This window comes from Musa acuminata, chromosome BXJ1-3, assembly GCF_036884655.1.
Source record: "Musa acuminata AAA Group cultivar baxijiao chromosome BXJ1-3, Cavendish_Baxijiao_AAA, whole genome shotgun sequence".
NCBI classification, from domain to species: domain Eukaryota; kingdom Viridiplantae; phylum Streptophyta; class Magnoliopsida; order Zingiberales; family Musaceae; genus Musa; species Musa acuminata.
In genome coordinates this window covers 5,321,763-5,349,347 of record NC_088329.1, presented here as the reverse complement: position 1 = coordinate 5,349,347, position 27,585 = coordinate 5,321,763, and the positions used below count along the sequence as shown (strand labels likewise).

The 27,585-nt window shown below is 35.7% G+C and overlaps 4 protein-coding genes across 5 annotated transcripts; 3 read left to right on the top strand and 1 right to left on the bottom strand.

Annotated features, from left to right (window-relative positions):
- The first annotated feature begins 1,705 nt into the window (after window positions 1–1,705).
- Window positions 1,706–2,987, top strand: LOC135618584 (transcription factor MYB1-like). The gene is made up of 3 exons (XM_065119579.1): window positions 1,706–1,968; window positions 2,049–2,178; window positions 2,256–2,987. The coding sequence occupies exons 1-3, from the start codon at window positions 1,836–1,838 to the stop codon at window positions 2,839–2,841; spliced, it is 849 nt and encodes a 282-aa protein (XP_064975651.1). The 5' UTR covers window positions 1,706–1,835; the 3' UTR covers window positions 2,842–2,987.
- Window positions 2,988–6,886: 3,899 nt separating this feature from the next.
- LOC135618576 (peptidyl-prolyl cis-trans isomerase FKBP53-like) lies at window positions 6,887–12,242 on the top strand. Of its 2 annotated transcripts, XM_065119561.1 has the most exons (12): window positions 6,887–7,034; window positions 7,130–7,203; window positions 7,307–7,542; window positions 7,625–7,767; window positions 9,900–10,212; window positions 10,291–10,635; window positions 10,758–10,976; window positions 11,063–11,300; window positions 11,517–11,601; window positions 11,697–11,738; window positions 11,815–11,863; window positions 11,953–12,242. In XM_065119561.1, the coding sequence occupies exons 1-12, from the start codon at window positions 7,022–7,024 to the stop codon at window positions 12,029–12,031; spliced, it is 1,836 nt and encodes a 611-aa protein (XP_064975633.1). In that variant the 5' UTR covers window positions 6,887–7,021; the 3' UTR covers window positions 12,032–12,242. The 2 variants fall into 2 exon arrangements, with proteins under 2 accessions (XP_064975633.1, XP_064975641.1); XM_065119569.1 differs by lacking the exons at window positions 11,697–11,738; window positions 11,815–11,863; window positions 11,953–12,242 and having other exon boundaries at window positions 11,063–11,342; window positions 11,517–11,556.
- Window positions 12,243–17,749: 5,507 nt separating this feature from the next.
- On the top strand, window positions 17,750–19,942 carry LOC135618569 (thermospermine synthase ACAULIS5-like). Its single transcript, XM_065119546.1, has 10 exons — window positions 17,750–17,989; window positions 18,096–18,162; window positions 18,247–18,341; window positions 18,447–18,549; window positions 18,675–18,763; window positions 18,909–19,065; window positions 19,179–19,254; window positions 19,320–19,378; window positions 19,469–19,605; window positions 19,689–19,942. The coding sequence occupies exons 1-10, from the start codon at window positions 17,853–17,855 to the stop codon at window positions 19,765–19,767; spliced, it is 999 nt and encodes a 332-aa protein (XP_064975618.1). The 5' UTR covers window positions 17,750–17,852; the 3' UTR covers window positions 19,768–19,942.
- A 456-nt stretch (window positions 19,943–20,398) lies between these two features.
- On the bottom strand, window positions 20,399–21,038 carry LOC135618571 (uncharacterized). Its single transcript, XM_065119552.1, has one exon. The coding sequence runs from the start codon at window positions 20,955–20,957 to the stop codon at window positions 20,562–20,564; it is 396 nt and encodes a 131-aa protein (XP_064975624.1). The 5' UTR covers window positions 20,958–21,038; the 3' UTR covers window positions 20,399–20,561.
- Window positions 21,039–27,585: the final 6,547 nt, after the last annotated feature.

Sequence of the window (27,585 nt, the reverse complement as noted above, 5' to 3'; positions counted from 1 at the left end):
GTGTCAACATGATTAATCTATCAATAACAATAGGAAATAAAACATATTAAAAAATCCTACCTAATAATAGAGTTATTTTTTTTTTTGAAAAATACCGGTTAGATTAACTGGTAAAAATCTTGATGGTCGATAGTAAGCTCTTAAGATTGAATTTTATTTTCACCATTTATCTTTGTAGTAAAAAAAAGAAACGAAAGAAAGAAACTCCTCACCTTAGAATCATGAATTATTGGGATTCATGTGCACCAAAACGTATTGCTTGGCGATCAAAGTACTTCAAACTCTATAAACTCACATGTAGTTCCATACAAATAAGACCTCTACATGTTCATAGCAAAAACTATAGTTGTCTTGTTAAGAGTTTAAATCTTACTAGTGTACAACGAGTGCTAGACTTAAATCAAACTTAGTTCTCAATCCTTAGAAAAGTAGATAATGGGGAATTCCTCCATAATAATAGTTAGAACCACGAATTCCAATTTCATGGTCATAAGATGACCCCAAGATCCAAACTGAAAAACACACTGCTTCATTTACCACAAAGTTTTTATTCTCTCTTAAAATCTAAACTCACTCAAATTCATAGTTAAATCTTCATCTACATCCATACCCTTTTGGTGGAACGCAATGCGACATATTGTTGTAATTTAGAACTAGTGTTTTTTTTCTTAAAATAATCAGTAGATAAATGCCCAAAAAGTTCATTCCCAATCATCCTTGTAAGCTTGTACTTAGTGATTGCTAACTTAATGGAATTGACCTAACAACACCACGCCATGTGATCCCAAAGCTAGTTGGAATGTTCGCTAAGAACGCACGAGTCCTTTGAAGGGCTGATGCGAGATGCTGAAAGCGACTTCGTATGATGCTTAATTCGCCTTCCTCGGTAGCTATAAGGCATGCACAGAGGCTTTTATGACATGGAAGAAGACCCACCCAAGCAAACCTATCACCACAAGAATTAATGCAACTCTCGATCAATCTCCTAAGCTACAAATTGGTTGTCACAATGTAAACTTTTTTCCTCATGAACATAAAAGGATAGAAAGGCCAAAAAACCCATGTGGTCTTTGCAGGACTTGTGCTAGTTGGTTTGGTGTTTGTCCTCGCTCGTTGATGCAAGATGGAATTCACTCGTTTCCTCTCTGTGGAAATTATTGTGGGACTCGTGAGGTTGAAGACCACATCGTTGTGCTTGTCCTTATGTGCTCTCTATAGGTCCCATGTCGTACAATGATCTCAATATTTTGTAGCAATGTCTTGCAGAAAGGCTTGTTTTTGGACCCAGCATCCTAATGTTATTATTTGGCACCTTTGGCTAGCCGTTCCATGCATCCATCATACATTTACATACATGGCCTTTTATTTACGGGATGTGCCCCTATCTTCCTTTCAACCAGCATTAGTATTTTGAGCCCCACGCAGAAATGGCCGATCTCGTAAAGCTAACACTTCTACATATAAGAACGTAGTCTTATATAAGAACTCATCCTTATTCTTATTATTATTATTATTATTACCGTCATCATCATCGTGTCAATATCTACTGTTTCATGTTGGCCTTTTGGTAGCGTAGCTGAAGTAATCCAACCGTGTGGTATACTGTACATGCATTCACATGCGTCGGCTTTACATATGCATGCATAGCATGGCATGAATATGAAACCATCATGCGCGAGGTTATATGTGACTCGGTGTCACCAAGTAATACTCACCATGTAAGACCCAGTAGAGCAGTGCTTGGAGGTGTTCTTCCTGGTCTATATAGCCTTAGATGTTGATTTCGTGAGGTAGATATATGTTTACGTGGATGTGATCAGAAAAAGAGGAGAGAGATGGGGAGAAGGCCTTGTTGTTCTAAGGAGGGACTCAACAGAGGAGCATGGTCTGCTCGTGAGGACAATATCCTTGTCGACTACATCAGAACTCATGGCGAAGGTAAATGGAGAGACCTCCCCAAGAGAGCAGGTAAGGTTTAGTTCCTCTCGGAGGCATTCATCGATCTTCCTGTTCGTCCTCTAATCAAGCAAGCATGTTTCGGGTGTTAGGGTTGAAGAGGTGTGGTAAGAGCTGCCGGCTGCGGTGGTTGAATTACCTGAGGCCAGACATCAAGAGAGGCAACATCACACAAGATGAAGAGGATCTCATCATCAAACTCCATGCACTTCTCGGGAACAGGTAGTTGTTTCTTACACTTGAATGATCTCCAAGAACTCAGATCACTTCACTTGATTTATGTTGCTGTGTGTCTGTAGATGGTCCCTAATAGCAGGCAGATTGCCGGGGCGAACAGACAATGAAATCAAGAACTACTGGAACACAAACCTTAGCAAGAAGACGATGCCTCCGCTTTGCACCAAAGGGTCATCGAAAGGAAAGGAGGAGGAGAAAGTGGGGTCGTCGGAGGAGTTGAAGGCAGCAGGTGAGCAACTTCCCGCCCATGTGATTCAGACCAAGGCCGTAAGGTGCACCAAAGTCTACGTCCCATCGCCACGAGATGATCCACTGACCACGGGCCCCAGTTCCGAGCTTACTCACGGCGAGAGCCCGTCGTCGTCGGTGCCTCGAGACGCCGATCCCGCAAGCTTCCTTGAGGACTTCGACATGGATGAGTTCATGTCGAGCTTCCAGGAGGACGGCCTCCTGCAACTCTGCGTTGACGAAGCCCACGAAGACGCCAACTACGCACGTGAAGATGCCGACGATGACTCGCTATGGTTTTGTGACCCCATGCAGATGGATCTGAGCGATGGTAACAGTTGCACAGAATCACAGGTAGCCGCTGAGGTTGAGAGATTGACTTATCTGATAGATTGTGAAGAAGAAGCGCAAGACAAATAGTTGCGGTAAAGGGACAGCTCTTTTTATGGGGAGATCCCACTTCCGGTATGTATCAGATGCACCTCTGCTAGCTTCTGCTGCCTGTTCGCGGAATGTCACTCAGATATATCAACAAGAAAAGTAATTAGAATTAATATGATGTCAAATTATGTCTTTAATTTAAGTTCATATGTATATGATAATCGTAGTCCTTTCTAAAATATAAATGTAGCCCTTTTTAAAATAATAGTAATAAGATACTACTAACCTAAAATCAGATCAAATAGAAAATAAAAAAAACTAAGACATAAATAATATATATATATATATTGAATTAAAAAATACTTTTAAAATCTTAAACTACTCTTAGACTTGTGCCATATAGACTTAAATACTTAGACTTAGATAGATCTACACATATAAATTTAATTTATTTAGAGGTATAGAATAACAACTTAAACCAAAAGATCCTTATCTTTAAAATTATATCTAATCAATTTATTTAAAAGATAAGATAAAAATAATAAAATAAAATCTTCCAAAAGATATACTTCAAATCTTAATACTCCCCCTTCAATTATATTTTTGAAGATAAATCTTAGCTTCCTTTAAAAGAGAGAGATTTATTAAAGATATTATCTTTGCTTTGATCTCGATAATTTTAATAACTCATTGCTTGACAAATTAGATTTATAGCTAATGTCAATATATTTTGATTATGATATTGCAAAATAGTTGATTTATTAATTTGATAGTAAACGTCATTTATTAAATGTCTTAACCATATATATTTTTTAGTAGTAAGTGAAGAAATCTTGTATTCTACTTCGATTATAGAAAGAAAGATTAATTATTATTGTTTATTATACCGTGAGATACAAGCAAAATCATATTAAAAGAAATAATCATAAATCTATGATTATCCAAATCATCTCCTTGCATAATTTTACAATTCATGATGTTTGTCCTTCAAATTCAAGATTTATCTCATACATTTTAAAACTTGCTTTGCTACTTCAAGATGTGATTTTTTTTTGGAGTTTACATAAAATGACTTGCAAGACCACTTAAAAATATAATATTTGATCTTATAATTGTCAAGTAAATAAGATTACCAATAAAAACATGAAAATATTGAGGAAGTCTTACTATTATTATAATTTAGCTTTATAATTATATCCAATGGAGTAGAAACCTACTTACTTTTATTAATTATAAACATTTCAATAATTTTTTTTGCATAACTTATCTAAGAGATAAATATATCTTCTTCTTTTTTTGTTGCATTCATTACCTTTAAACTATAAAAAATATTAAGCTCCCGTAAGACTTTCATTTTAAACTAGAGAAATATCATTATAAAATCTCTATTTTGTTATTATCAATGATAATCATATCTGGGAACTTACTTTAACTAATAGAGGGTTTTCTTGAGCTTACAAACATAATTTAGTTTCAAATATAAGTATTAAATATTTCAATAGTTGTTCTATATAAATATCCTTATTAATTTTATCATATAGGAAGACATTCTTCACAAAGCTTCTATTTAATATTTTCTCTTAATCTTCTTCATATTTTTGAAAAAATCCAATTGTAATAAGTTTTGCCTTATAAAAATCTATACTTCATCTGACTTATATTGCACCTTATAAACCTATTTGCAAGAAATTAGATCGATATTTACGGGCTTTAGCATAAGATCCTAAGTTTCATTTTTGTGAAAAGCCTTTATTTCTTGATCTATGGCATCTTTCCACTCTTTAACATCTTTGGCTTCATCAAAATAAGTAGGCCTAATATTATCAATTGGTTTAAAAAAAATTTAACAGAGGCATATATTATCTCCATCTAACCATTGGTTAAAAAATCATTCTTTTTTATCTTCTTAATGTTGAAATTCTTATTTCATGAATATCAGTACTCCCTTTATCACTTTGCTCCACTATTGGTGATAAAAAAAATAATAGAAGTGGATACAGATTAAAAAAAAGAAGATGAGTCAAAATCCATAAGAGCACTAAATAACAAAAAATATGATTTTAAACATATATCACTTTTACTATTGTGATTAATATTTTTAAAGAAAATAACTTGTGAATGATAATAAGAAGAAACTTTATTTCATACCGCATACGGATCCACATTTGATTTCTTACGAAATATGAGCTCATATGAAGATTTCATTGATTTGAATAAAAGGAGTTCAATTAATAACATAAATTACACATGTCAGACCTTTTGCTCATAAAACTCTAGGTAACTTCATTACATGAAGTTAACACTTATAAGTCTTCACGAGATATCAAATCTTTGTTCTGTCACATCGAGGACGCTTGACCTCCTTCATCCTCTCATAAAGATCTACAAGGAAACAAGGATATATAATCTCCCTAGATAACACAATCTACTCTATACACGATTTTAAGTTTCGCAGATTTTGCGAATTAATCTTTGCACGACAACGAACATCTCTCTAGGAATAGAGGATTTTGTTTTTCTTGTTCTTCCACTGCGCATGTGATGTCGCCCCCAGATTTCCCAACAGTAGTATCAGAGCCAGGTTGTTCGTACTCCACATCATTATTGTTGTATAACTTTTTAATTTTTTCTTTCAATAGCACTCTCGACAATTAACTTGAATACTTAATATTTTAAAAATACTTTTGATTTTTTTCTTCACATAATAAACCCAAATAAACCTTATAAAATTATAAATAAAAATAAATATATAATTTGAATATAAATAAGATGAGCTTGAGTAGGATCAATAGATCATTGTGAATAAGCTCTAAGCTACGAAGAAAATTTATACTTTAAAAGTGATCTATCAAAAAATTGTTTGTGTATCTTGTCATATTGACAATATTCATTAGCTTCATTACTGTTAAAAAATAATAATATTGAAAAAATCATTAACTACACTTATATGCATTATATCAAAATCTAAACACAGATTTAGATGGATCAACACCATGTATTTATTAAATAGATGTTGAATAATAATTTAAATCAAGAGACTATTATTACTGAAACTCTATCTAATTAATTTTATTTAAAAGATAATAATCTAAAATCTTCTAAAAGATATACCTTAAATCTTAATAGTAACTTCAATTTGGAATTGTTTCTCAATAACAAAAGATTTGAGTCATAAAAACACCTCTTCATTTTTATAATTTTTTTTTATAAATGATCATGAAAATAAATTAAAGGCTAAACATTTTATTAAATTTTGAGCTTATCTCCTTCGCCTACATAAAGTTACCTATTATTAAGACTCACTTGTGGAAATTTGAATTTAAAGTATATATTGTAATAATATTTGAACTCTTTGAATAACATCCCAACACAAACAAGAAAGCTTCAATATCAATCAACTAGAAAGAAAAGAAAGAAGGAAATACTTATACTTGCAAATCCTTGAAAGGAAATAGTGCTTCATTTGCACATTAGATGGCTTTTACTGCATATCTCTGAGAGAATCTCTTGCCTTAAAAGTTTGCATTTCCATTATTGATCAACCGACCCATTCAAGCTTAATATTAGCGCTTAACATATGCTTGTGAGATTTAATTGTAAATGTTGATTATTAATTGAGCCCACAAAAGATAGTGTAAATATCATTTTTAATTTATAAAAGAGATTGAAAATGTGAACTCTAAAATAGAATGCAGGAGTAAGTTGTCTTTGCTATAAGATGACGAGTAGATGAATATTATTGGTTTGCTATCGAGCCCACACAAGAAGTTTTCATATATTGATCTTTACAGACAGAAAGAGTATTTATTATTTTATTACTATAGATAATTTTAATGAGAAAGGATTTGAAGCACAGCATAGGTATTAGGAGTCATATGTATCTTATTAATATAATATATCGTTCATTATCTATTAGTCCGGAAAACGATAGATTTAATAATAATAATAATAATAATAAACTATTATTTTTTTTAATATAATTAAAGAAAATTCTGTTTTGGCATAAAACAAACAAAAAAATCTAATTAAATCGCACATAATAGAATACGAATAGTGAGCTTTCTATTTAAATGCGCGTTCGGAACCGCTGCTCTTCCAAGGAAGCGACCGCTAGGGTTTGAGAGTCTTCCGCCGCATCTCAAACTCACTGGGGTTTTGCTGACCGCGAAGCAATCACGACTCGCAATCGAAGCCCTCGATTTCTCTCTCTCGTCCTGCAATGGCGTTTTGGGGTCAGAAATCGTCTCGATTGCAGTTTTCGTTCCACCTTTCTACCTCCGAATCTGTTCTTTCTGACTCGCTTTGTTTGCGTCCCTCTGCATCTCAGGCGTCGAGGTGAAGCCTGGGAAGCCCTACACTCATGTCTACGACGAAGCTCGAGGAAGGCTTCGCATCACTACGGTGCTTTTCCTCGTCAAATCGAAGATGCCGCTTGGATGTAATTGATGGATTAGGGCTTTTCTGTTAACAGAGAATTCATTCTTCTTGTTTTCTGTTAATACAGGCGACGTTGGGGAATGGCAAGGCGACGGCGAAGAGCGTGGTGCAGTGCAATGTTGGCAAGAAAAGCCCTATTTTGCTCTGTAGCTTGGTTCCTGATAAAGCTGAGTCGTGCCATTTGGAACTCGAGTTTGAGGAGGATAACGAGGTTGTCTTTTCGGTCCTCGGGCAGAGAAGCGTGCACCTCAGCGGTTTCTATCCAGGTGCCCGCCGTGGCCACGGTGACGGAGGAGATGAGACGTATCCTTATCAATTTCAAGAATTAGTGTTTTAAGATGCTTTTCTTTGTTCTTCTGGTTTTATCCTTGAGTTGGTCTTCTAGTGATTCATATGGTGAAGATATTGGCGAGGAGGATTCAGAGAGCTACGGGAGCTTTGATACTGAGGAGGATGAGTATGAATCAGACTTTATCGATGATGGTGATATCGAAATGTTCCCCTCTTCCCCTCAGCGAAAAAGCAGTGGTAATTTTATTATGTTAATTGATTTATTGAATTGTTTGCCAAGTTACTTCAGAAGCATGATTTGGAAGGCAATTTTTTGTTCTTTGTGATGTATCTATGTCGCATTATAGTGATGATTTTGTCTATTGGTGTTGTGGTATTTGCTAATTCGTGTCATGATTAACGTCTTTCCTGCTACAATATATAAATATCTTTTCAAGCTAAGATTGTTTGATATAGCTTTTACTAACAGTGTTGAGGATCATTTTTCTCAGGTGAACAGTTTTAGAAGCTTGAATCGCAATAGTTATGGATTTTTAGTTGCAGTTTAATTATTGTCCTATATTCCTGCAAAACTATCTTGGTATTATTGTCCACAATAAATGCTATATGGTGTATGTAGGGCTGAAACTAGGGCAAGTTTGGATTGGGTTATTATTTGTGAACTGTCACCTAATGAGTCAACCCCATTGCTCAGTTCATAACCAAAAACGATGTGATGTCTAGCTTGGGCCATCAACGTTGGCTACCTGTCGAGCTTGGGTCTAGTTGGTCCATCGGGTTGGATGGGTCGGCCTGCAAAATGGGGAAACCTAAGTTGAAACTATTGAACTTTGTGATGCTTATAAAGATTATTGGCATTGAAAATATTATTTTTGAATTGGTGGCTCAGCAAGGTTGCAGAGGGGTTCTGGACAGTCTTTTATTCAAGGTCGGCACAATGGCTGTGCATTATGAGAGTGAGAGAAGGGCTTAATCACTCTCAAAAGCTATTGACAATCGCTAGAGTGGGAACTATGAGAATACTACCACCCTCCAATTCCATATTAAACTCTTATTCTAATTCCTCTTGTTTTCATTGGAGAGTTTGACCACTTACCTCGTATCCTCAAATCCGAGCTTCACCATTTATTTGCATATATCTGACCAGAACTAGTCCACTGCAAGGTGATGGTTGTGTAGAGAGTTGATGATGATGATATGGCACCACGATTCCACTTTTTGGTGCAGTGGGGACAAGAGAGGTGGCGAAGCAAATGTATAGTGAGATGTTAATACATATTTTTAAGAGTTAATTGTGCATGTTTTCTTCTGTGAATTGTTAAAAGACTATAGTTTTGATAGTATCTACATCTATGAATTGAATGTAAAAGGTTGCTACTTGGGTTTAACTTGATTAGTGCCTAATCTTTTAGCTGGAAGTCTTTGTCTTTTTATTTGTTTCTATTTTGAACGGGAATTGTGCCAGACTGAATTTTGAGTTTGTATCAATTTCTAATATAAGAAAAAAAATGATTTGATCTTTTTATTAAAAAGAACAGCTAGTTTTCATAATTGAGTTTAACCAATGACATTTTCTGTGTCTCAAATTGGAATTGAACCAGTTGAACTGACTAATGGGTTGATCAGTTAGTTGGTTTGATGAGTTTAGTTATGTGGTTCTTGGTTGACCAACGAGCTTTTCATGGAATATTTTATAGAATATAGATAAGTATATTTGCCAACTTATAAGGTTCAATATAAACAAATAGTTTGATAAAAAAATATTAAATACAAAACAAAAAAGTAAAGACATTAATACATCATGTATGACAAAAATAGGAGAACACAAATATTGATACAAAATTTGCAGGCAGCATTTGACCTATTATATAGGTTTATACAATCTAGACATACACTAACCAATTGAAATGAACCAAATAAATAGGTGGTTTGGTTGGTAAGGTTAGTAAATTCAACTTTATGTTGACTTTTAAGAATCGAAAGGCCTGTACTGAAATCAGATGGGTTGCTTTGCTTAACCATACTTTTCTGTTCAGATAATTGGTTTTCAAGGCCCCTGCTGTTTTGCTTTTTGTCAACTATCATCGATGGATGTTGATTATCCATCAGCGCATCCTTATAAATGTATTTAGTATGCATTAGCCATTGCATGATTGCTTTCTTTTTTATCTTTGACTAGTTTTATGTTGTTCCCATGGCCTTGTTAAATTGTCATCCTTTTCTTTTAAACATTTAGTCATAATTGATTATCCATTAGTTCATCTTGATCATTAATCATTTCATGATTGCTTTCTTGTTGATATTTGACTAGTTTTATACTGTTTCCATGATCTTGTTAATTGTATTGCCCTTTTCTTTTAAACATGTAGTCATAATTGAGGAGATTGTAGATGATGACAAGCCAGCACATGGGAATGGCATTCGTCGGCGTTTAAAGAAAAAGAGTCAACTGGTTGAAAGTGATAGTGGAGATGATGATACTAAACTTCAACTAGTTGTCAAGTCTAATAATAATACTGAAGTGTTTGAAAGTGAAGATGATGATGGCTTTCCAATCTCTTTTTCAGTAAAAAAGAAAGATGCTGCTAATAATTTTGAGGTAGATAAAAAATCAGGTAGTACAGTCAATGACGACAAGAAAATAAAGATTGATGCAATTAGTCAACGTGATGAATCTACAAGGTTTGACTTGTTTCAGAATGTGTTGCAACTTCTTTTTCTTATTGTATTACAGCGGCATGTCTGGATCTGTTTGAACAGGGATGCTACTCAGCCATGCGATTCTTCAGTAGCTTCTGTGGTTGTTCCTGAAACTGATGGCATCTCAAAGAAGAAAAAGAGGACAAGAGAAGATGTTGCAGAGGCAAAAACTGAGACCAATGAGAACAATCATATGATAGCACTCAGAATGGATGTGACAGAAAGTGATGGAAAGAAGAAAAAGAAGAAAGAGAAGACCAAGAAGGATAAGAAATCTGATGTAGGTGATGATTATGCAATGGAGAGAACAGAAGAAGGGTTTAACGGAGATGGGAATGAAGTTTTCAATGCCAGTAGCTTAGAGAAAAATCCTCCTCCTGAAGCTGAGAAGCTGCATTATGATCAGTGAGACTTATGACCATAATGACTTGATAACCCTTTGAATCTATCTATTGAATTATCTGCATATTGCAAAGTCCATTCTTCCTATTCATCTTTAGTTGTCTTCCTTTTGTTCTGCCCTGCAGTGATGGAAGTGCTAGTGGAAAAAAGAAGAAAAACAAAAAGAAAAGGGCCAAGGTTGATGAGGCTCATGAAAATGCTGGTGCAGATGCCGAAGCAGAATTGCAACAGGGAAGCCAGCATGGAACAAAAAGTAAGTTGGATTCTGATGGTACTGAGATGCAAGAGTCTGCAAATAATAACCACTCTGATAATCTCACAGTTGAAGAGCCACCTAAAGATAGGTAAGATCTGGGACTCTTGTAAAAATGGTCTGTTATTTATATTGTTGTTTATGTGAAAATTTTATATGGTTAAGCAACGTATGCAGTGTTCCTGATGACAATGGTCTTGCACAAGATGCCAAGAAGAAGAAGAAGAAGAAGAAGAAGGCAAAGAAGGACAAGAGCCATGATAAAGATTCAACCTCAAAGGAGGTATCTTTGAATCCACTAGAGGCAGAACACAAAGCTGAACCACAAAAAACAAGAACATTTTCAAATGGTTTGAGGATTGAGGAACTATCTATGGGCAAGCCTGATGGAAAAAAAGCTTCTCCTGGGAGTAGGGTATATTCATGAACCTAGAGATGCAACCATTTAGATCTTCCAGTATGTCGTTGTTACATTACTCCAAGTGTCTTTAAAGATTGGTTGTTTGTGTACAGTTCATCAATTAGTTCTCCCACATCTTTTTCTCCGTCAGCAGAGTCAGCATATTCTTTATCCTTTTATTGTTGTTCATCTAATATTTGGTTAGTAATCCTTTTGGTTTTTTCCCTTCAGGTTTCTGTTAACTATATTGGCAAGTTAAATAATGGAAAAATTTTCGACTCCAATGTTGGCAAAAGGCCCTTTAAATTCCGTCTTGGTAGGGTTATATTAAGCTGGTCTTTTGTTGGTTAACAACCTCCATTTAAACATGTTCTATATGTCTAATGTGAGAATTTTCATTTTAATTGTCAGGTGTTGGGCATGTCATTAAGGGATGGGACGTCGGCATTGCAGGTACATGCCAGTACACTATGCACACATTGTTCTAATCTGTTGCCAGAAACTAATGATGCATTTGATTGATTACCAGGCATGCGAATCGGGGACAAGAGGAGACTCATCATTCCACCATCCATGGGGTGTGCATTTCATCCTAATATATGTGCTTCAGTTGTTGCTCACACAGATCCTTTTGTCCTAATTTCTGTGTGCTTCTCTCTTTATGCAGTTATGGGGCTAGTCCTGCGGGGAAAATACCAGGGAATTCATGGCTTGTCTTCGATGTGGAGCTGGTGGACGTCAACTGAACTCTTCACTCCACGTGTGTGAGAAATTTTTGCTGCATAGTGGATACATTAGTTCTGATGTCATTTTTTACCATGCCATTGTGGTTGCGTTGTCCCGAAAATTTCTATACCAAGAGGTCTTTACATACTTTAATTACTGATGCAATTTTTTCCCAAGCATATGTATTCTCTCGTTCCAATAGTATATGCCAAGAGGTGTTTGATAACTTTACAGGGAAGTGTTGCTCTTTTCACATTGCTTGGTAGTTATCCTCTTGATACGTTCTTCTAATTACCCGTATTGGAGTGCCTCCTTTGGTCAACTTACGAAGAATATCTTATTTGGAAGTTTAAGATTTTTTTTTCCCAAATTACTGTTCATTTTTTGTGCATCCTCTGGATTAATTAACTAAACTCAAAAAAGTGTAGCATAATTGTGAGCCGTTCGATCCACTTGGAGACTGTTTTAGGATCCACATAATGTCACATTTGAGTTATTGAACCTTGGAACTTTGTGTTAGTCTGGATCTGCTGAAAATTCCAAAACCAAAAACAATCATATTGGTTAGCAATAATATAATGGAGAATATGATTGATTCTATTTTGATTCGAAATCTTGAGTTATTCAACTTTGTGTTAATCTAGATCTACTGCCGAAATAATTAAAAAAATCCAAAACTAAAAGCAATCATATTAGTTAGTAATAATATAAAAAAGAATATTTTTTTATAAATATTTAGAATGTTTTATGTTTAAATAGAAAAAATATTTTCAAGTAATTTTTTTTAAAAAAATGTTCAATCAGTTAAAGTATTAATCGATAGCGGGTCATAAGTGATGCAATGACACAAAGGTCTGTCCTCGTAAACACTACATCAAAAAGCAAAGGCACGTTCAACGAAACGGAAGAGGTGATCAAGTCAGTGGGGGGTAAATTTCCTCTAATGGCACGGCATGAAGGTGATTCCATTAATAAGAGTGCGAGCTTGAATGATATAGTCCACTACCATCGAAACATGCCTTCCACTTTACTTTGTCCATTCATTTGATCCGATATCATTAGCACTCAACTCATGTCCATGCCAAAGCGCAAGTGTTTGGTCTCCAAGATCCAAGCACTCGAACCGAAGCACAAAATTCTTGACCTTTTTATCATAATCTATTTTTTTTTTCGATCCTTATATCATATTATCAAACACCCAAATTTTCATTGATGATGTGATGAAATTTCGAGTCCTCAACCTCAAATACTACAATCCTCATTATTTATTTTCCATTATGCATGCAATTAAACCCAAATGAGTACTAGATTTGTTCATAAGGGTTTTTTGATATTGATATCCCTCGTCTTCTTCGAGTCAAAAGGAGTTGCATAGGCCAGCAATGGTCACAGGGAGACAGAGAGAGAAAGAGAGGCAGGCTGATGCCACTCGAAGGTGGTGATGGGCTGGAAGCCGACATACTTCCACGCTATTGGATGTCAAAGTTATTGAGGAGCTTTTAGGCACCAAACAACACAACTAATCCCATCATCTCCAACACTCGATTACACCACCCACTTGACATCATGAATAGAGCCTCCCAAAGTTCCATGGACCTTTGTCCAAATTCAACGCTTTTGAGGCTATCACTCGCTGCGGTGACTCATCCCAACCTTTCTTTATCCCTTGACTCCAAACAACGAACAAATCGTCATATGCTTAGACTAATGTCCAATTGCGAAAGTGGGAGGGAGCTTCGTGTTCGAGTAGAACTGCTCATGGAGAAAGAAATGTCTGTGGAGAAACGGCCTCCATTATCTCGCCTACGTTGACCGCGAAACCCTTTCATTTTTCTTCTTCTCCTTTCCAACAAAAATAATTGAGTATGCAAAATATTATAAGCGATGAGGTCAACACTAGTCATAATTAGCTGAGGCTGTTCTATGATCTTATCAGAACGCCATCGGAATTTCTAATTGGACACCAAAGCCTTTTTGAGTCTTACGACGAATGTTATCCGATAAGGTTCACAGTGGCTCTCAAGAATTGTCCTTTTCTTTGAGATGGATCCGAAAAGACTTTTGGAGAATCTCCCGTTCCCTTTGGCTATCTATTAGGTCGTGACTATTTCGCTCTCCGACCAACGAAAGTATGACGGTATCAATCAGTACAGACGATAGATTTCAGGGCGTGTCTCACGAATTCCAAAGACGCTTATCGTTCACAGCCCCTGCGATCGAGGGTGTTCATGATATGACTTCCTATGACAGGTTCAGAACCTGAAGAAGGTGGGAAGAAGAAGTCCCTCGACAAACTAGCAACCTATCAAAAGTCCGCCGCCTGCTTCTTGAGGCAATATGATCAACTCATTAATGCTGTACTTTCAATCAAAACCCACATTTAGGAATGAGATTAAAGCAAGAAAGTAAACGAACGAAAAAGACATGACAACAGCTACAGCTTGAAATACAATCAAAATAAACGAGATGTCATGATATCGGATATATTAATCGACAAAATACAATCAAAATAGGGATTCGAAGGACAAGGGATGGTGGCGGCAGTAATGGAGATTGTGGAAATAGGTATTTAAAGAAGGGAGATTACGTGCGTCATTTGCTCACTACTTTAGGATACGGAGAAGAAGAGGAGGAGGAGAGCCGAATTGGCAAGCACAAGGCGATGAGAATGGGCACGAGCAGGCGAGACTACTGACGCACGCGCGGGTGGGGGAAGGGGGAGGAGAAGGAGAGGTAGAGAGAGAGAGAGAGACAGGTAGAGGGAGAGAAGGTGGACTCTCCACAAACGCCAACAAAACCCTGCCTCCTCCACTCATGCCCAGTTTACTTCTGATGGTGGAGTACTCCCCCACGCTCGACAGATGCCCAGGCACGTGCGGGCCCCACCTGCTCCTTCCTCCCCCATCCGTAACCCCGTCCGTGACGGTTCTCCTCCTCCTCCTCCTCCCTTTCCTCCGTCGTCTGAGCCGTGCGCCGTGAGTGCGTGCATGCATATGGTGTGTTCGCAGGCTGCTTGCCTTCGTTGATCCGTTTCCTCTTTCTTTGGAGTTCAGCTAGCGAACAAGGAACGTCGTGCCCGTAACACTGTGGCATCTTCATCACACACGTATCCGACGAGCATTGGAGAGGAGAGAAAGAGAATTAGGAACCAAGGTGTTCTTTCCACCTTCATCACACGTCAACGTTATCCAAACTGTGTATCCACATTTGCATCAAAATTTCAACTTGTAGAAGATGATAGATACTGCATGCTATTCTCTCTCTCTCTCTCTCTCTCTCTCTCTCTCTCTCTCTCTCACACACATATATATATATATATATATATATATATATATATATATATATATATATATATATATATATATATATATGTATGTATGTATGTATATATATATTCTCTCTCTCTCTCTCTCTCTCTCTCTCTCTCTCTCTCACACACACACACACACACACACAGGAACAATAGTTTCTCAAACCCAATTGTAACTTAAATCTCAAAAGACACAATTAATATAAACCAACACAATGAAGTAACCTATAAGTTTCACACTTACTACAAACACACAACAATGGAGTGCATGTCTACTTATAGAACCACACAATGATGCAACATTGATAACAAGCCAACAATTAAAGATCACACACGCATGTATATTATCCTTCCAAAAGTTACTGATCCTAATATTTCACATTCTAAATTTGAGTTTAACAAGCATATTCTTGCAAACTTTAGAATGCATATCTCACATTCTAAGGTTATTGATCCTAATATTTTAGCTCAAGATTGAACTTTGTCTTGATTTGGTTTTATCATGATCGAATTGAAGTTCCATTCAAACTTCAATCGAGCCAAATTAAAATTTGATTCGAACTCTACTAGATCATCCTGATCATTTCAAATGCCTCATCATCCTTTCTCGTTTTGCTTCTACTACATGTTTTCTTTCTTTCTTTTCTATTTATCTCAGGTTTTCTTTCCTTTTATTTTTGCCTTCTCACTGCACCAGACTCTAATCTTAAAAGCTAAAATACATATCATAAAGATGACATCATCGAAGAGGATGCAAAGACTTCAATAGTTTTTGAAATGATATTAATGTCAACTGAAATTTTAACATCATTAGATCATAGTCAACTAATGGGAATATATATGTATAAGTTTTGCAAGAATATACATGTTAAACTCAAATTTAGAATGTGAAATCTCAGGATCAATAACTTTTGGAAGGATAATATACATGTGTGTGTGTGTGATCTTTAATTGTTGGCTTGTTACCAATGTTGCATCATCGTGTAGTTCTAAAAGTAGATATGCACTCCTATTGTTGTTTTTATGTAGTAAGTGTGAAACTTATAGGTTACTTCATTGTGTCGGTTTATATTATTTCTGTCTTTTTGTGGTTATGTTCTACAAATAGATGAATATACATGTAAAGTTTATTTACTTCTTGTCATGATATTATGCCATATATGTTTTTATTTGCTAAGTTCAGTGAGTCGATAATTAGACATTAGCTTTGAGATTTAAGTTACAATTGGGTTTTAGAAGCTATTGTTCCCAAATAACCTTTTGATCTTTCAACATTTCCTATTAGACAGCATTTTAAGTGCATATAATTTATTAAAACCGGATATATTGATGGTCTAATAATAAAAAAAAAGGAATCGGACCATCAATTATTCTGATCGATTATATTAGCCTTAAATTTGAATCCTCTTACTTTTTTTTTTAGGGTTTTTGAAAAAAATACATTATTCAACCCTTTTTTAAGCGCCAATGTATCATTTATTTTTTTTTCTTGTTAATATCCTCATTTGTTTTTTTAATAATCATTTTTGTTCTTCCATTTTCCATCCCTTTATTTGTTTCTTTCATCACCACTCTCTTTTGACAATTCTAAGGAGTGGTTTAGTCTACCTAAATTAACACAAGCTTTTATTCTCAGCTCAATTTAGAATTTTCCATTTCAGAGTTTTCACATTTTCTTTTCTTCTAAATGAAATCCTTGGTCAATGTAGAGATGCTATCATGCTCACGCTACGTATCTATGTAGGTATTAATCTAGATCTTAGAGAATCTCAAGTGGACTTCAAGCATAGATATATTCTGCCATCTTACATCTTACATCTTATATATATATATATATATATATATATATATATATATATATATATATATATATATATATATATATATATATATATATATAAGGAATGCTTTTACCTCATACTTAATTATAGTGTAATTAATGAGTTCTTTAAAGTCTAATGACAAGGGAGAGAGAAAGAAAGTTTAGTAAGTTACTAATCCTCTCTCTCTCTCTCTCTCTCTCTCTCTCTCTCTCTCTCTGTCGCTCTCGCCGGCTCCCGGGAAGACACGCCACCTTGGCTGGGTGAGCGTGGCAATGGAGAACGCGTGGCGTGGTGATGGTCTCCATGATGCTTCAGGCCCTTCCACCCAGCCTTAGTGCTCCTCCTAGCTAAATTTAATTCCTCTTTTTGAGTATGGAGGAGCAACATAAATGACTGCACTCACGCATTTGCCACACAAACAAAAGGATGACTTCCCTTCGCGTGCAGCACTCCACTTCATGCTCACTCCATTGTGCAGCCGTTTCTTGTCCTTTTTGCTTTGGCTTTCCCCCCCACCAACATCACCACCCCCTTCCTTCCATACAAATCCCGCATGCTCCCCCACCCCACCTCTCTATATATACCCTCCCACTCTGAGGTCCTCAAACATCCTCTCTTCTCTCTTCAACTCTCTCTCTCTCTCTCTCTCTCATCCGCTGCCACTTCTGGCACACATCTTTTGGTGTCTGTCTTATCCTCGAAGAAGATATGGGTGAGGCTGTGGAGAATGTGTATGGCACCAATGCCCATGGCGATCGTCATCGAGCCAAAGATGGCGTAGACGCGTGCAAGTGGTACGAAGAGGAGATCGATGATGATCTCAAGTGGTGTTTCGCTTTGAACAGGTGAGATATCTCTTGTTCCTCATCTTTGTTAGTATAACCTGCATGCTGAGATCAAGTCACCACCTACTGATGCTATTTTTCTTGTTCTTCATCTTCGTCTTCATAGTGTGCTGCATCGAGGGACAAGCAAGTTTCAAGACATAGCTCTTATTGACACTAAACATTTCGGAAAGGTTTCTATATATATTCTACAAATATTTCTCTTCTTTCTTTTCTGCTTCGTCTACTTATGACCAACTTATTCTGCATGTGGCAAGGCTTTGGTGATCGATGGAAAGATGCAGAGCGCGGAGATGGACGAGTTCATCTATCACGAGTGCTTGATCCATCCATCCCTTCTTTGCCACCCCAAGTCAGTCCTTGTTTCCCTAATCCTATCTGTCAGCTTCAAAACATCCGCATGGCTTTCAGGAGTTCTCTTGTCTACTGACTTCCACTGGCTTTGTCATGATTGCAGTCCCAAGACTGTGTTTATTATGGGAGGTGGCGAGGGGTCTGCAGCGAGGGAAGTCCTCAAGCACAAAACCATCCAGAGAGTGGTCATGTGCGACATCGACGAGGTATAATGCATAAAACACCCTAAAGTTGGATGTGGGAAGGATCTAAGTCAGCAATTATTCTTTTACATCCATGACATGTAATGAACACATGCACATTAATTCTGTCTGATGAAACTGGCATGCAGGAGGTGGTCGACTTCTGCCGAAGGTATCTGACGGTCAACTGCGAAGCATTCGCCAGCGACAAGCTCTGCCTCGTCATCAACGATGCCAGGTTAGTAAATATGAGACAACAAGTTCTGCTGTCATTTCCATGCAATTAAATTCATGCACAGGTATCAGTTCCCAGTAAAGCAAGAACCGGAGAAGAATCGTCGACGGTTCTCTCTACTTTGGTTATTGACAATTGATGAGTGCAGGGCTGAGCTGGAGAAGAGGGAAGAGAAGTACGACATTATAGTGGGGGACTTGGCTGATCCTGTGGAAGGAGGACCATGCTATCAGCTGTACACCAAGTCCTTCTATGAACAAGTTCTGAAGCCCAAGCTGCACCATCATGGCATCTTTGTTACTCAGGTGCCCATCCTAAAAGAATCAAAGCATCCTTCCTACCTTTATCCTTTTACAAGTTCAGAGAGAGGCTTTTCCATAAAGCATCGACCACTGTCTAATTCTTTCTCTGCAAGTAGGCTGGACCAGCCGGTGTTCTGACCCATAAGGAGGTCTTCTCTTCCATCTACAACACCTTGAAGCATGTCTTTAAACGTAAGTTCACAGTATTAGTGCCTTTTTAGCTTCCGAAACATTGCATAGTTTGCTCCTTTCTGCAGATGTGCTTGCGTACACGGCTCATGTGCCATCCTTCGCGGATACCTGGGGATGGGTAATGGTAACTTCGCGAATTTATGTTGCTTTGGATTGAGATGCTGCTGCTGTCATCTTACTCTCATTAACTTGCTCTCTTTGATGTGCTCTCAAGGCATCGGACCAGCCGATAATGCTGGACGCCCAACAGATCGATGAGAGGATCAGCAAACGAATAAACGGAGAACTCCTTTACCTGAACGGGGAATCACTTGTATCCTCCACCACAATGAACAAGAGCGTCTACACATCGTGAGTGATCCCAAGATAAGCAAGTGTTGGTAGATATGGTTTCCAGGCCGACTAATATTGTGTTGGGTATCCGAACACTGCAGCCTTTTGAAAGAAACGCATATCTACACGGAGGAGAGCGCCAGATTTATCTACGGACATGGAAGGGCTTGTTTCGCTTAGCAGCGCTTGGCGGTTGAAGAGCTACACAGTCGTCGATGCTTGGAGGAAGAAGATGACTTAAAGAGAGAAGTTTGGGTGTTGAAGACTACTTCTTTCAAGTAAAAGCAAAGAAGAATTTGTGATGATGTGTTTGACTTGTTTCTTATCCTATGAAATGAACACAGGCATACACTAACTTACTGTCTTGTTCGAGAAAACAACTCAAAAGGTGATAGAGAGTACTAATTCACAGAAAGAGATAACAGAGGCAAAAACCAGTGCCTCAAAACTCTTGATCACTAACAAATCTTTAAAGACTCCCATAACTAAAGCTTTCAATCCTTTTAATTCTAGAAAAAAGCTTTAATACTAATGTATCAAAACCAATAATCTCTTTCATTGAGCAAAGAGACACTAAATAAATAAGGAAATACATAAATAATACCTTCATTTCTTTTCTGAACATGAATCAATCTTTCTACTGATTGTCAACTGTTTCTTTTACTATGATCTCTCTATTTTTTATGATCGTCAAGATCGTATCTTCTTTTTTTATTTGTTAACTTGATTCGATCTACACTTTGGTGATTGATAAAATATTAGAACCTTAAGAGATTTGATGGACAACAAAAAAACAGAGGAAAGATAGAGATGGGTGGAAAGGTTCCAGTTAACGAACACCTTAGAATTAGCAAGAGTAGAAATTACAGCGAGTAAGCACTAAAGAGAATTCATGGAAGGAGGAAGGGAGGATAGAGAAAACATATACTTCAAGCATTACAAAGAACGTCTGCTCTCCAGCTTTAGCTTCAGCTTCAGCTCCGTTTGACGGGATCAAAGTTGGAGACGGCGATGACTGCCCCTCCAATAGCACTCAGCACGACGCCACCAGCGACGATGCTGAGCAGGAAGTTCTTGAGGGACGGGGAGAGGCCCGGCTGGGCGGCCTCAGCCACGTCCGGGATCACCAACGCCGCCGCCAAGGCCGCTGCCGTCAACCCCGCGAGCGCCTGCTCCTTCACAGACGACGGAGTCGACGAGGATGCGCGGACCTGGAGGGAGCGGCGCTGGGGCCTCGGCGTCTGCCTGCCGGCCTTCGTGGGGTTCCTCATGGAGTGGAAGAAGGCATCGGAGCCTGAAACGGCCCTCTTTTGGGTTGCGGAGGAGGGTGAGGCCAAGCCCACGGTGAGCGCCGCCACAGCAGATGCCATCGGATTGTGCTTGCAGTATCGCAGGGTGGTGAGGAGAGAAGAAGCCGAGGCGTGCTTTTAGAACGGATGGACAAGGGAGGAACAGAAGTAGAAGTAGCGGTGTGAGAAGGGATAGGTGGACGAGAGGCTGGAAATGGATGCAAGCCGCCATGTCAGCGACCGGATCCCATGTGGCGGCTTCTGGTTGCGACTTGGGAGGATAAGCTTATCGCTGTGATTCTGTCGCTGTTGTTGCGCCATATTCCAGATCTCACTTGGACCCGTTTCAGTACCTGAAACCAATTAGAAGAGAACAAAGGCGAAGAAGAAGGGCAGACATTGAGAGAACACTGTTTAATCTTACATGGCTTAAACAAAGACAGACTCCCGGTAAATACATACTTTAACCATAGCTGCTGCTCTTCTCCTTTCACAGCTGCTGATGACTGCTCATACATTTTCTGTGTAGTTCAGCTCCTCTGTTCCTGCTTCCCACAAACAGGGGTAACGTAGAAGGGGAATCGAAACAGAGCAGTCACGCCATTGGTGATGCTCTGCCGCTTAGGTCGTCGTTTTGACGGGAATGAGTGAAAGAGACGGAACATGAGGAGGAAGAGGAAAGGGAGGAGTAGGCACCTTAGCTAGTTTATGGATCCAAACCTGTTTAGTGAATTAAAAAATGATTAGAAAATGAGTGAGATTTACAACAAAAAAAAAAGGAATGGGTAATTTCTCAATAAAGGATATCATTTGATAGTAATTGATTAGTGGAGGTTTTTCTTGTCCAATATAATTTTAATTTAATATTTTTTATTGTATTTAAATATATTATGTTATCTAAAAAATTATAAGATAGTTTTGAGAAATATAACCTAGTAAAATGGAGTATGAATGGGACACCTTCCTAGAGGAGATATCCCATAAAAAGTTATGATACTAAATGTTTTTTTATTTTGAAATTATCATATTAATTTTGAAGATTACTATTCATAATCCTCTCATTACTATTGATAACTCTATTAATATTGATAATCCCTTAAAAATATTATTTTACTATTTATAGTCCTAATATTTCATTCCGGAAGAAATGAAGGAATAAGAGGAAGAGAGGAGAATGAGAAAGAAAAAGATGACGAAGAAGAATAAAAGGATATTTATGTCTATTTATAAATAGATAGTTTAGAAATATTTAATAAATTAATAAGATTATAAATATTATAAAAGTGTTAGAAATAGTAACCTTTTTAATTTTTATATAGATAAATGAGTGGTGCATGATGTGTATATTATGTGTGAATTTATTAAGAAAATATTATTTAGTATTCCCTTCGCCATAGTTTCACCGCTTTTCCTTTGTTCTTATCAAACATAGTTGATATAACTTAAAATGATTTCTTCATATATTCATCTTTTCATACATTGACATTTATGAAATTGGCATAATTCTCTAATCTCTTTTGAATTCATTGTTTTTCAAGGTATTTAACTATCATATGTAGTAGGAGTATAAGATAATAAAAAATTAATTGTGTTCCACAATTTTCATTGGTTTTTACATCTCCATTTATAATCAAATAATATACATGACATGTGATGTGGAACTAATTTAGTTTATATTTATTTAAATAATTTTAATTATTTTATTAATATTTTATATGTGTAATAAGTTGTCACGTAACAAAATCTATTCAATAAAGAAAAAAGAAAGTAAATATTAAAAAAAGAAATCATTTTCTTGGCTGAAGTTATTTATATATACAAAGGTAAAAGTTTTTCTGTTAAAAATAATATTTTTTAATAAAATCAAAATTATTATACATCATATATTTGATTTTATAGGAATATATTTTTTTTATATTTTATTATATTCTTATATTTGAATCTATAAAAAAGTTTAGAATATTGTAATTCATTCACAGAAGAATCAATAAATTAATTTTTTTTTTCGTCTTGGGTGTGATTGATACGAGACATGGAATCAAAGTTCATTGTATCATCTGATATAGTATGGTATGAGCAATACGTATCGATTCAATCGACAAGTATCGAATCAAAGTTCTTATTTTACGCAGTTATGTATTATGTACCATGTATCAAGCGATATAGAGTCTAACTAGTAAGCACCATCGAAACTCGATCGATCGATAACGTTTGGATTTCAACCAATACCAATTAAGCACTGAAATTTACCTATTTCCAACGGACAATTTGATTGTTGGAATGAGTTCAAAATATTTTTAAATCTCTTTTATTCTTTGAAACTTATTCTCACTCATAAATTTCTCTCTTGTTTTTATATTTTCACTCTTTTAAACTTATGCAAAACTGTGATTTATGGATTGGATCAAATTTAAGAGGATTAACACTTAAGTTAGAGAGAGGAGGATCAGATTAGAGAAATGTATTTTATTTCTAGATTTTTATAAATTTATAAGATGATTAACTCTATTTTATGTGGTTAATATCTATTATATCGATTGACATATTTATCATAGTAGAATAGGATTAATTATAAAATAATTAAGATTTTTAATATTATGATTAGTGTGCTTAATGTTGAATTAATTAAAACTAGATATATATTTCATAAAATATTTATATTTAATGTATATTAGGGTGATTTATATGTTTACAATAGTAGAAGATGTTTAATTAGGTTTTAATTAAGATTTTAATATTATAATTAATGATTTTAATGATGATTTTCTCAAGATTTGACCCATATTACTTATTTCAAGATTCAAATCATAGAGCTCGATGAGGTACTAATGAAGTTTATATACGGTCGAAAAAAAAAAATCAATAATTTTGAACAAATACGATAGAACCTATACAACATAGACATAGAATATAACACATCATAATCCTAACCATCCTATTATAGAAGATCTTATGACAAATAATAATACGATAATAATTGGTTATTATTTTTAAAGTACGATCAGTCTCATAATATGAAGCAATTAGTGGTAAAAATAAATGTTTCAGTGTTCTCTAACCTCTACACCAATACGTGTCACAATCATAGTTACGTCAAGAGCTACCTCAAACACATGTGGCTTATGATGATTAAGTAATGATCATCACTATATTAATACACCAATGACATATGATGTACCGATATAATATGTCATAATGTGTCATGGAGCAATTTTCAAGATTAATTCTAACAAACATATCATATTAATATACAAATACATAGGATCGATGATCTTGATCCAACACCTAGAGTCTCATCATTCTTTTTATTAATAGAACTAGGTATATATAATGATCATATTTATTATTTGATTTATCTTAACCTTAAAGTTTAACTCATAATATAACAATTCAAGTCATATTTTTTAGATAATTTAATATCAATAGAAAGATGATTCGAAAAATGTCACTGTTCGTTAAAGCTCGAAAAAGATACGTGTCATTATTCCTTCATAATTTAAAATATTTTTGATAAAATTATACTGAACTTATATTTAGTTCCAAATTAAGCATCATAATTTTTTTTTCTTATTTTTAGGTATTTTTAGATTTTTTTAGGATTTTTTCACGCTATCGACACACCTTATCATACCGTAATCTCTACCTCTACCCAATGATCACCAAATACCCTATAAAAGCCCCCATGTCCATTCTTTTATCAGATCTAAAAAAATTTCAACTCTTATAATTTTTGAATGGTATAAATTCTCCATTAACATAGGTATCGAAAGAGACTTTGTTCCTAATATAGTTTTTGCAAAGGTCATTTGTTGAATCCTTCCATCTTTTTTGCACCTCCATCTATGATAAGTTTATAAGTGGACTTGACTTGAATTTAAATCTCATCTTGCCAATAAGAAATTGACTTATCATAAACTAATAAAAATAAATCTAGAGTTGTTTACCAACTTTAATCATATATAATAAAAAACAAGTGATAAACAAATTTAAGAAAAAGACTTTCAAATATGATTTGTTTGATTTCATTCAAGTTTATTTTTATGCTAAACTTAATATGCTAACAACCATCAGAAAGCTCACATGGAGGATAATGTGATATTTGTTTGATGTAGGAAAGGCTTGAGCTGGCGATTGACACCCGCTCAGTCATTCCTCGTCAGCCTTGCGCCGCGTGGGATGGTATAAATCGACACCACACCACAGGAGTTCAGATAGGTCGATCCACGTTGTTAGGAGTTATACAAGTCGACTGTCCACATAAATATATTGTAGGAGGTATGAGCAACCCCTACAACCGCAGTTTCCTCTCGTTAGCTCCGTAGGTATAAAAATCAAACACCAACACCTATTCGATAAGGGATCACTCTCCAAAAAAAATCTCACCTAACATAAATCCAATTCCTCGCTGTTAACCTAAGCTTCGGAGGGATCGAGTCAAAAATCTCACCCAATGTCGATCGATTGTCCAGGGCCTGACGTAGATCACACCTACTCCGGCCTCACCTTAGATAACCTCGGAATCACCCTCACCAACCCATTCCAACTTCAACGACTTTGTCCCTCCGTCGAGAACTCACTTGGATGATCTCATGCCCTCAGGATTTGGTCATACGGATACCCAATCCGGGCATCAAGATATTAACAAAATTATCTCCTTCATCCCATATACATTTAGTTAATTATTTGTTTCGAGCATGTTCCTTAGTGTAGTTAATTTTTTTTATTTCTATCCTGCCAATTTGTTGGGATGACTATAACATTGTATTTAATGTCGAATGTCAGGTTTATTATAAAAAGTTAGTAGTGAATTCACTTTGATCAAAAAACCATTTTCATTCTTTATAGCATTTTTAGATTTTTAAACACGTTAAAAACTTTAATTTTTAAATTACAATTAAGTTTTTTTAAATCATCGAAAAATATGAGAAAAAATTGTTCGTACCAAAAAGATGTTTAAACAATCATATCATATACATCGATGTGCGCCTATATAAGCTTGCCTAATGTAAAATATATTTTCCTACGTGCCCACTTAAGACACTTGATTTGGATGATGTAGATGAGATGGATCACACCATGATAGCATGTTAAAATAATCAAATATTAAATGTACGGACTTCTTTTGTGAACTAACAACAAAAACCGTCTTTTTTTCCCAACACAATTAAATTTATCCTAAATTTAGTTTTTTTTATTATAATAACATTCAAAAAGAACAATTACTATAATTCTTATGATTATAACCATATATCACTTAGATAATACCTTATATGTTTCTAGGTTTGGTGGAGTAAAATATGTAAAAATATTTAATATTTTTTGTGATTTGGCACATATGAAGTGTCAGATTAATATATTTATTATTATTGATCTCTACAATTCGTTTTTGATTTGAAAGGTCTTCTCCCAACAAAAAATATATATGATATTAAATGTAGTTGATATAAATTTATATTATAAATTCCAAAAATACATGACGAGTTCATGATGCTTATTGTAATAAAATTTATTCTTATAAATTATTTTTATTTCCGCCATTTTTTTTTCTTCTCCTCTTATCTTATCATGGGGACATAGTGCATCCAATGAAACAAAGAAGACAAGACAAGACAATACAATGTGCTGCACGCCATCTTCTTGGTTTGCTTTTCACACAGTCTTGTGTTTTTATTTTTATTTTATAATTACTAAAAGTCTATTTTTAACTATACATTGGACTATTTTCCTACACAACTTTTTTTTTAGAAAAGATGCTCCTAGTTTTAATTTTTTTTTATTTAATATCTCTTTTTCCTCTAATACTCTCAATGCCACCCACCAATTAAATGCAACTCTCCTCGTTGATCGTTAATTGTTTTATTTTAAACTCTAAATTCTCTCATAATTATTTTATTTTCTCTCATGCCCTAAATCTAATTATTTATTCTTCTCTTATGTCTTAACTCCTATCCTCTCCTCTTACACTCTAAACCCTAAACTCATTGATTGTTTTCTATCCTCTTATACTCTAGCATCTGTTGGTTAGTTCTTCTTGTCAACCTTTTCTTCACAACGAGCATAGTCTCATTCATTCTTATTCCTCTTAAAGAAGTTGATCATATCTAGTTTAGTAAATACTTGAGATAAACCACTTTCATCTTCCACAAGAGTTTAATTTTTCTCGAATACTTTTCGATAATTTCTAACTCGAAATAGGTGTCATTTCTCTTAAAAAGTTAGTTATAATATTTTGTAATGTGTGTGTGTTTTCATTCATATATGTGTGTGTGTGTGAGGGGAGGGGGGGAGAGGGGGGGGGGGGTTTGCAGTTACGATGAAAATCATAATGTAAGCGCAAACTGAAATATGATGTTCGTACGATAAAATTGATTTACGTCTAAACACCGATTCGGAAAACACTGAACTTTGAAACATGATCATAAATGCGCAGAATGCAGTAAGCTATTGAGGAGGTTTGCAGTAAAGATAATATGCTCAAAGTAAATGCAAACCAGAGAGCACCGTAATTTTAGAGTGGTTCGGTCAATCTTGACCTACATCCACTTCTGACTTCCTCCACCGACAAGGTTACCGACGTCCACTGGAGGCCTTCCTTCAATAGGCGAAGGCCAACCACCCTTTTACTGTTTCACTCCTTTTGACGGGCTTAGGAGACAACCCTTACAGAATTTTCTCTCCTCTCTTGAAATATCAGAACTTGGAAGAAAAG

Coding starts and splice junctions, on each gene's coding strand:
- LOC135618584 (XM_065119579.1), top strand. CDS start 1,836: ATGGGGAGAAGGCCTTGTTGTTCTAAGGAGGGACTCAACAGAGGAGCA. Junction 1,969..2,048: donor AGACCTCCCCAAGAGAGCAG/GTAAGGTTTAGT, acceptor TTCGGGTGTTAG/GGTTGAAGAGGTGTGGTAAG. Junction 2,179..2,255: donor CATGCACTTCTCGGGAACAG/GTAGTTGTTTCT, acceptor GTGTGTCTGTAG/ATGGTCCCTAATAGCAGGCA.
- LOC135618576 (XM_065119561.1), top strand. Junction 7,204..7,306: donor GAAGGCTTCGCATCACTACG/GTGCTTTTCCTC, acceptor CTGTTAATACAG/GCGACGTTGGGGAATGGCAA. Junction 7,768..9,899: donor CCCTCAGCGAAAAAGCAGTG/GTAATTTTATTA, acceptor TTAAACATGTAG/TCATAATTGAGGAGATTGTA.
- LOC135618569 (XM_065119546.1), top strand. CDS start 17,853: ATGGGTGAGGCTGTGGAGAATGTGTATGGCACCAATGCCCATGGCGAT. Junction 18,550..18,674: donor TCATGTGCGACATCGACGAG/GTATAATGCATA, acceptor ACTGGCATGCAG/GAGGTGGTCGACTTCTGCCG. Junction 19,606..19,688: donor AACAAGAGCGTCTACACATC/GTGAGTGATCCC, acceptor CGAACACTGCAG/CCTTTTGAAAGAAACGCATA.
- LOC135618571 (XM_065119552.1), bottom strand. CDS start 20,957: ATGGCATCTGCTGTGGCGGCGCTCACCGTGGGCTTGGCCTCACCCTCC.